This window comes from Alosa alosa, chromosome 15 (assembly GCF_017589495.1).
Source record: "Alosa alosa isolate M-15738 ecotype Scorff River chromosome 15, AALO_Geno_1.1, whole genome shotgun sequence".
NCBI lineage: Eukaryota > Metazoa > Chordata > Actinopteri > Clupeiformes > Clupeidae > Alosa > Alosa alosa.
In genome coordinates, this window is record NC_063203.1 from 30,830,749 (window position 1) to 30,840,748 (window position 10,000).

The following is a 10,000-nucleotide window of genomic DNA, read 5'->3' on the forward strand; positions in this document are numbered from 1 at the left end:
TCGACATAAGAGTGACATAACACTGTCATGAACGTGTCATAAACAAGTCATAAACGTCTATGACATAACACTTCTGTTATTAAGTGACATTCGGTTTTTGTCATAACAAGTTAGGGTTAGGTTTAGAGTTAGAGTTAGGGTTAGAATTAGGGTTAGGAAATTAGAATTAAAATTTGTTTTAGTGGAAAGTGGTTGTTTGGACCATTATGCACTGGCCAGTTGTCCCCGCCCCACTAATCCCATCTAAAAAGTCAAATAAATTAAATAAAAATAGAATAAAATAAAAGTTAAAAAAGGAAATAAAAGAGAGGAGCTGTAAAAGGACACAGAGTGGTTTAAAACTTTAATTTAATTTTTCATTAAGACCTTGTGGGTGTAATGTTTGAAGTTTTAAAATCCACAATCTCTCTGCTCTTTTCCTCTGTAAAAGTTGTCCAGCCTGGATTCCTTCAAGGCCACAGACCCTCAAATGTGTGATGTTAGGGTGTCTGGAAATGTGTGACCCAAAACAAGTGTTGGAGTGTATTTTTTTATGTATGTTGTGCAGATGTTGTTTGAGGCTGTATGCGAGTGTATGTCCAGTTTCCCGATGTACAACATGTGACAGTGAGTGCAGGTGATCATATACTATGTTTAGGAGTGTCTAAGTTTAGTGGATTAGTGGGTGCAGAACAGTGACTATGGATATTAGTGATGAATAGGGGCAGGGGTGAAGTGTAAGCCTTCTTTAGGGTGGTGGCTGTAAGGTGGATCTGGTGAAGGTGGTGCCGTATGATGATGGTCTTTGAGGCCTTTATTACGTCCATATCTGAGATGAGTGTGTGGTGTTTTAGAAGGTGGGTGTGTTTTTGGAACCAGTATAGTGTTGTTTCAGTGTGTGGTGAATAAAGGTGTTGTACGCCCGTGGTGATAGGTGCCAATAAAGCTATGATGATGCACCGTGGGTCAGGGTTGGGAAGTTAGGTCAGGGGTTGGGGTTAGGGGCGGGCTGGCCAGGGCTGGGGCCAGGGCCGAGGCAAGGTCAGGGCTGGGGGCTTGGGGTTAGGGTCAGGCAAAGGTTAAATTTAGGAATTAAGGTTAGGAAAAAGGTTAGGGCTAAAAGGTTAGGCCAGGGGTAAGGGCCTGGGATCAGATCCGTTAAGGTTAGGTCAAAGTTAGGATGGTCTAGGTCTAGGTTAGCGGGGCGACGGGCCGCTTAAAGGGGTGTATGATGAGTGAAGTGTTTGGGTGTTTAAGTGTATATATGGCCGTAACGCAAAGGCCGCCGAGAATCAGTGCTTAATGTGGCGGATGGGCGTTTAGAAAGAGCTTGAAAAGTTGTTGGCTTAAGCAAAGTGAAAGTCCGTGGGAAAGGAGCAGATGCTTACGAAAGCGGATTTCATTTGTGATTTAACCATGGATCTAAACGCAGGTTTGGTGATTACTGTGCTTGTTACAAAAGTGAGTGAGTGTCCGTGGGTTTAAAAGTAAACTTTGGAGCTAAAAGTTTTATGTGTAGGTGAAATAGGGTGAAAAAAAGATGGTAGTGTCTCAGAAAAAATTAATTTGGTGAGGGGTCAATAGTGGCCTTAGAGTGGAGATGGATGGGTGATGTGAGTTTAAGGTGTCTAAAAAAAAGTGTTGAAATCCTGTAGGGGTGTGGCCAAGTCCAATGATGTCATCCAGATAATCCCAAAAATAAAAAGTGGGTTGAAGGGGCACTTGGCCAGAGGATGCCTGTCTCCCACTCACTCACATGTAAATGTTGGCGAGGAAGGAAGGTGCAAGCGCTGACCCATGGCAGTCCCGTGTACTTGTAGGTAAAGTTTCTTGTCAAAGTTAAAATCATTGTGAGTGAGACAGATTTCTAAAAGTTGCAGGAGGATGGTGTCCGGTCTGTGAGGGTCTGGGTATTTTTTTGAAAAGTGTTTTGAACCGTTTGTAATCCCGGGCGGGGTGTTGATATTGGTAAAGGCTATTCACGCCTAAAAGTGAAGAGGTGAGTGTGGTGTGGGACTGCCATGGGTCGAAGCCTAGTGAGGAAGTGGTATGTATCCCGAGGTAGGGAAGGGCGTCTGTTGAAAGGGGGTTAAGATAGAGTCAATGTAGATGGAAATGTTGTATGTGGTGCTGCTGCAATCTGACACAATGGGATCGAATTCAGGAGGAACCTGAGAGGAAACTGTCCAGGTGTGTGGGGGTTTGTGAATTTTTTGGGAGGAGATAGAATTGTCGTGAGTCGGGTGGTCCGTCCTTGTAAAAATATACTTTGTTTATGGTTAATGAAGTGTTGCTGATAAAGTGAGGTGACTAACCCATGGATTTCGACTGCATTGCGTGGGTTGGGTGGACTGTGCTATGGGTGTATAAAACTGGGTGTTGTTGAGCTGTCTGTGTGCTTCAGTGAGGTAGTGATGGTGTCCAGCGATAACAATTTTGGAACCTCTTGTCCTGCCGGTTTGATGACTATATTTTATTGTTTGTGAGTTGTGAAACGGCCTGTTTTTCCTTAGTGTGAGGTTGCTGGTGGTGGGGGGAGGTGTCTGAGAAAGGAATTGAGTGCCGCCTGTCCCTGTGAATGTCTTAACTAGTTTCTTATCTAATTGTGAAGTGTAGGGGTTCCCAAGTGGAGGGGAGAGTGAAAGGGGGTGGGAAGTGTAGGTGTAAATCAGAGGAAAGTGATGGAGTATTTTAAAAAATGGCGGTGATAAAGGTATAAGTCCCTCTAGGTTCCTCGGTCCACATGCAGTGGTGTGTGGAATAGATGTAACCCCCTCTCAACAAGAGGCGTTGTGGGGAAGTGGAGTTGGAAAAAGAGTGGAAGGTTTCTGAATTAAATCATGAGGGAGGGTGGGAGTGGGTGGAGAGGTAGGTGTGCAGGGAGAGTAGGAGTTAGGGGAGCCAGGTTATAGGTGGAATTATTGAAAATGTAAATATTAGCACCAATGTAAAGGTGTATAAAACTGTATAGGTTGTCCAGTGTATGTTATCTTAGGTAATTGTGGAAGGTGTCTATGGGATAGTGGGGATATGGGGAAAGTGGGAAGATTATAAAGTAGTTAATGATTAAAATTAGCCTGCTGTTGGGTAGTGGTGAGGTAAAAATTAATAGAGAGAATGTGTATGAATTATTGGAAAACTGTAGAAGCATGTTTGTGGAAGGATGAGAACCGTCTGATGCTGGTGTTTGGGGTGATGGTCCTTGTTGTTGAGGCCCACTGACAAGATCCTGACTTCACTTAGGGGAAGGGGTGGTTTCTGTAAGAGTTTGGCAAAGTGGTAGGTGGTGGCTCCAGGGTAACTGTCAATTTGTATATCGGGATGGGTGAAGGGGAATCCTATTGGGATTGGGCTCTCCTATGAAAGCTAGTGGTTTGTGTATTGAAATTGACCATTCTTCCAGTTTGTTTCTGAGGGCCCGTGGTAAGTGGGGTGGAAGGAGGTGTGTAGTGGGTGGTGTGGGTTGTAAGAGGAGGTTGGAGATGGTGTGTGGTGTGGAAGGGATAGGAGGGTTGGGTGTCTCCGGCAGTTCCATTGCTTTTGATGGAAGGCTCAGCTTTCGGTTGTGACCATCGCTTGACTTGATGAGTCCATGCGTCATCGCCCCCTCTCCAGCTGCGGAGGGCCGAGTCTCCCTCTCCTCTACTCTGGTGGGTGCTGTGGGACAAGGAAACTATATTATCAAGGGTGTGTACTACTAAAGTGGTTGGGGGGGGTTGTGTACGTGTTGACCTGGGTGAGTGTGTGGTGGTGGGGGTAGTGTTTATTTCCGGTTGGCTGTGTATTGTGTGGTGAAACTGTGTGGTGACTCTCAATGTGGGACGCTGGGGTAGTGGCTTTGCTGTATGTGCTTGTGATATTATGTAGGGGGAAAGGTGTGTGGTTGTGTTAGCAGGAGTGCGTGGAGGTGTAAAGTGTGGTGTAGTAGAGTGTGTCAGCTGTCAGTGTTGTATGTGTGTGAGTCTGTAAGTTGGTGGATCCTGGTGGTGTGTAGGGATTGGGGATTGTGTATGGTTGGAAGGGTGGAAGTGGGAGGGAAGTGGAAGTAGGGTTGGGAAGTGTTTGACTGCTAACGCGGTCTGTGGTTGTGTGTGATGGTGAAGTTGTGGATGAAAGTGGTGGAAAAATCTGAAAGGCATGTTAAAGTAGATGGGGGGGGTATGGGGAGGGAGGGGGTAGGCAAACGGGGCAGGAGTAGGGGGTTGAGGGCCAGGTGAACTGTGGGAAGAGTGGAGTCGGTGAATCTTTTCTGGTACCTCTTCCTGGTCTTACAGCCACACGCTATTTGAAAAAAAGCTGTGTTGTTAAAAAAGGTGCTTTGAAGATGTAGTAAAATTTAAAAATTTGTGAGGGGTAGTGGTTGTGTAAAAAATTTGCATATTTCTGGTTCCATCCACTGTGTTGTGTTGTTTCTAGGTAGTTCTAGTGTCTGGGGTGTAGGCAGCTGGTTTGATGAATTCTGTGAGTTTGGTGACCTGTCTGTCTGTACATACCTGTGGGGGAAAGTGTGTGTATCAAACTGTATGTGTGATCTGTTTGTGATGTGTGACTTAAGATTAATTTAAAATTATTGTTTGGCTTGTTGGCGTGTGAGGGGATCTGGTTCATGTCTGAGAGTGTTTGTGTACATGTCTGGTGGTGGAGTGGGGTGTGTGTGTGTGTGTGTGTGAAGAGGGGGGTCTAGTGGAGGTTAAGGTGGATGCATATGTGTGTGGGCCTAGGGTCTGTGTGTGTGAATGTATCTGGTGTTGGGTGGGGGGCATAGGTAGGAGGGGGCGTGTTATGTGAAGAATAAGAGTGGGTAGGGTACTGTAAAGGAAAGCCTCTCTGTGTGGGGTTGTTAATTGCATTTCTGTAAGTGTGAGGGGGGGTGGGGAGGAGTGCAGTAGGCCTAGGATGGGGTTGGGGTCTAAGGGGGGGATGTCTATGAGTGGGTCTAGTTAAGTGTTTGGGAAGGGGAACTGTGGCAGACATAATATGTTATGGGTGGATGGAGACAAAACATGCAGTAAAAAACAAAGAAATAATTAAAAAAAAGATTAAAAAAGGAGGATATAATTAAAATATGAGAAGTGTAAATGTGTGTGGGGTAGGGATCAGGAGAGAAGGGGAAAAAAAATGTGTTTGTGCGCGCGTGTGTGTGTGTGTGTGTGTGTGTGTGTGCGCGTGTGTGTAGGGTTAAGAAGTGGGGAAGGGAGGAAGTTAAAGTGAGTAATGGAGTAAAAAGAAAAGGAAGAAATAAGGAAAAAGGCTGAGTGTAAGGCTAGGCTAATCCATGGGGGGTAAATGAGATTAAGGTAAATGTGTGTGGTTATGGGTGAGCAGGTGGACAAGAAAATAGAAGGGGCAAAGAAAAGGTGTGGGTAAAATAACTTATATAAAAAAAGGAAAGGGCAAATAAATAGTTTTAATTAAAAGAGAAGGACTAAAATGTGAAGGGGATAGCTAAAATGTAAGAAAACAAAGAGTCAAAACAGGCTTAAACAAGATTAAAAAGGGGGATAGCTGTGGGGAAATCTTACCTCAGTAAAAGCAGTAGTCAGGTAAAAGGCTCACCTAAGCGGTTAGGTGAGCCTCAGAGTCCAGTAGAAACTTTATTGCACAGCCAGTGGTAATGAATCCTTGTGTTAAGGTTGGAAAAAACCTGTCAGGATGAGTTTATGGAGAAGGCTGAAGTCGATGATCCAGTGGTGAAGTCCTTGGTGGTTTGTAGAGAGAATATATTGTCCTTGTTTTTGAGGGGAAACTCCACAGCTTCCAGTTAAAATTTTAAAAGTTTTAATATTAAAAAAGCCAAATAGCTTGGGTAAGAACTTCTAAGATCGAAATTTAAAAAGTTCTAGCACTGTGTTGAGTCTTTGTAAAAGTTATAAAAAGCCGACGTTTCGTAGCATTGCTACTTCTTCAGGGCTCCAGGTTAGGGTTAGGTTTAGGGTTGGGGCTAGGATTAGGGTTAGAAGTTAGGGTTAAGTTTCATGTGTCATGACAGTGTCATGTGTTCATGACAGTGTCATGTCACTCTTATGTCGATACTGTCAAGTAAAGTGTTACCGAGAAAAGTTTATGTTTTGACACACCTATTTAGGAGTCCGGAACTAGGGTCATCATCTAGGTAGATTCGCAACGAGATGAGCTGCGACTAGATATGGTAATGTAAAATGCTTTGTGACGGCTTGCAACAACTGACAACGACGTGCACCATTTAATTCACACTGCTGCAACTCCTTCTGTGACGGTTTCGTTTCGACGCGGATCTTTGGTGTGAATTGGGTGTTATGTTTTTGATGTGCGACGGCTACCGTAGTTCTATTAGGTTGCAATATAATCCCTAAACACTAGATGGGAGAAGTTCTTACACATGGGACCTTTAAACTCTCGCGGGGACGAACAAGTCTACCCCAGAGCTAACTTGCTAACTAGCTTAATGCCAAGTTGCATCGCACGTAATGTGATGGAACTCACACACCTGTGCCGCCGTCACGTACCGTTGATCAGTATCCACTCGAAGGCAGAGGACAAAAGTGTGTAGAGCAAAACGTTTACATTTCCAATTTCGTGGTCCCTGCAAGAGATTAACAGGTGTGATAATTCCAAATCCCCTTGTTATTTTCCCATAGGAAAAATCTCAAGATACCGGATCTCCTTATATGGGCAAAGAAGGTAGCTTTTTTGTAGGCGAACTTCAGAGGTCTATAATTTACAAACACACACCATTGTACACATTCAGAGTTGTTGAATAGTTGAGTGTGTATATGTTTTTATTTGTGTGTGTGTGTGCGTGTGTGTGTGTGTGTGTGATACATGTGTGTGTGTGTGTGTGAGTGTGTGTGTGGTGTGTGTGATGTGACTGTGTGTGTGTGGTACGTCGATGTCGGTGTTGTTGAGCAGCTGGCTGGCGATGTCGGTGCAGCCCCCCTGCTGGACTCCAGGGGGCAGATCTGAGTCGCTGTACCAGGTGCGGCTGGCGCTGTGGGCATAACTGGCTGCAGGGGTGGCATGCTGGACACGCGTCGTGGTCACGATGCCCACAGACTTCCCTTTACACACACACACACACACACACACACGTATCACACACACGTAACACACACACAAACACATATCACACACACACGTATCACACACACATATCACACACACACGTAATACACACACTCACACACACACACACATACACACACACACACACACACACACACACACAACACACACACACACACACACACACAAACACATATCACACACACACGTATCACACACACATATCACACACACACGTAATACACACACACACACACACACACACACACACACACACACACACACACACACATATCACACACACACATACGTATCTATGAGGGGCCCTTTAGGACATTATTCAGAATTACCTCTCACACACTATACTGAAACCTCTCACACGCACGAGTGAAACGCTCTCATATACACAACTGAAACGCTTTCATACACACATGTAAAACCTCTCACACACTATACTGAAACCTCTCACACACTATACTGAAACCTCTCACACACCATACTGAAACCTCTCACACACTACACTAAAACCTCTCACACGCTATACTGAAACCTCTCACACACGCACAAAACGCTCTCATATAATGAAAAACGCCATACAATACACTGAAACCTCTCATACACACATGTGAAACCTCTCATACACTATACTGAAACCTCACACACCATACTGAAACCTCTCACACACTATACTGAAACCTCTCACACACTATACTAAAACCTCTCACACGCTATACTGAAACCTCTCACACGCACGAGTGAAACGCTCTCATTTACACAACTGAAACGCTTTCATACACACATGTGAAACCTCTCACACACTAATACGAAAATTTTCATATTTTCATGATTTCATATGTGTGTGTGAGAGAATTTCATATGTGTGTGTGTGAGCATTTCATATGTGTGTGTGAGAGCGTTTCATATGTGTGTGTGAGAGCTATCTCACTTGAACAGGAAGGTGTTGTCGTCAAACAGGAAGAGCGTCATTGCGCGCATCCAATAGGAAGTTGAGCACGTTTCGTGGGAAAGGGTCTACTGTGTCGCTATCATTGAATGGCTGACCATGTCAAATCAAACTTCAAGCAACAACCTTACTGAAGCAGCAGCAAATTTTTTTTGGACTATATGCAATTTCCTGAATTCTGGTACATTTTAACAGGTTATTTAGATACTTCTATATAACAAAATAAAGCTATTAACTCAATGACTAATTCAGAACCAGCTTTATTAACCTCATGATATAGTTAACCATGCAGTTGCAATATCTGTTAAATTAAGTTATTTAATGCTTTGAATGCAACCCCGGATTGGCTATCGGGAGCCTCGGGAACTTCCCGGTGGCCGATAACTTTTTGTGCCAGTCTGAATGTTGTGAGCTTAAATATATACATGGATTTCTATGGAACGTCACGAAAACATGCGTGCGCAACCAAGAGGCAGAAAGCACCATATACAGCATAGAGCAATGCAAAAGAGCAAAATAATAAAATGAGTTTTTGTGCTGAAAACTGCACCAATTCGAAATCACGATGGTTAGAGAATGTTAAATATGTTCAATATCCCTAATCGGAATGCATGTCTTGCCAAAAAATGACAAAAATACTGATGTTATATTAATAATCCAAATGAACGCCAAACTTTGAAATATAGTCTGAAATGAGATGTTATTATCATTGAGACAACAGGGTATACAAAAATCTGATTGTAGCGCATAGCAGCCGACTATTTAGGTTAAGTTTATAACATTGTGGATCGGCCACCAAGTTTACTTCTGCCTCAAGGCTGCGCGCGCATCTAGTTTTGTTGGTAAACGAGAAACCCGTGTATTGTTTCTGAAGTTCATTTGCTGCACCCTCGCGGCACTTCAGCAGCCGACATGTAGAACGGTCGCAGCCCCTTACTCGCAGTTTCCCCAAATATTAACAAAGTAGCACTCACAAAAACTGTTCGGAAGTCGCAACTATATAGTCTATATTTGCAACAATTAAGCAGAGTTTATGAGCGGTCCCTCCTCCAGTGGTACGGTCCTAACGAACGCCAGTTACAGTAATTGAGTTAAAAAATTAGTTATTCTTCCACCGTCCAGTCCAGCAGCTGTCAACATAGAACGGAAAACAGGCTATCTGCTTTAACTTTTTTAATCTAGGCGGCATTCCACCCAGAGTCAGAGGCCTACCCTCTCTGATATGAATGAATGTTCTGCCTTCATATGCTCAAGCAGGCCTTTATGTCCATGTCGCAAATGTAGAGTCCCGAATTTGCTGCAGCCACAATCATCTTGAAAGTAGCCTAGTTTAGGCCTGAGAGGAGATAACATTCTACAATTTACACAGAATTTTTCTCCTCTGTTGATCTCGCGACGTTGTTGGCGAATTTGTATATGCTTATAAAAACAAAATACCACTTAATTTCGGGTTAAAATGCATTAACACGCGTTATTGAATTTTGTCCCGACTCCCGAGTAAAATATTTACCAATTTTCTTTGTAATGCCTTACATTAGCCTACCACGTTACAAATTAGGCCCATTAGGCCTACATTATGAAACTTTTATAACGCGTTACTCCCAACACTGTATAGGCACAACAAAACACTAAGAGGGGAATTATGCATGCATAATTTAAAAATAACTCAATAGGGCTACTTGGCTACGCCAATCCAGGTTTCCATTACAGCACCGCGGACGTTCAATGAACGCATGAAAGCGGATGGTTTGTTTAAAAATCCCGACAGTCTTTCAACTACATGGAACGTAAATTAAATTAAATATCAAACTAAACCGAAAATGTCATGCTTTTGAATGCCTACCAGTATGTCAGCTCCAAAGAAACGATGTCTCAAAAAAAATAAAAAAACTCGATAAGAAAATAAAGGGTCGTTTCGGAATACAATCCTGCCCCTAAAGGCCTGTACTTTGTCTTATGACCCCGTCATAATTTGAGGATTTACAGTATCTAAGTAGACAAACTGGCTTCAGATAT

The 10,000-nt window shown here is 43.5% G+C and overlaps 1 protein-coding gene across 1 annotated transcript in view; it reads right to left on the bottom strand.

The window, feature by feature from the left end:
* Nucleotides 1-10,000, bottom strand: part of alp3 (alkaline phosphatase 3) — a 25,964-nt gene that overhangs the window by 9,873 nt on the left and 6,091 nt on the right. The window contains 1 exon segment of the mRNA XM_048264078.1: nt 6,844-7,016. Within this exon segment, the coding sequence (XP_048120035.1) occupies nt 6,844-7,016 (173 nt within the window).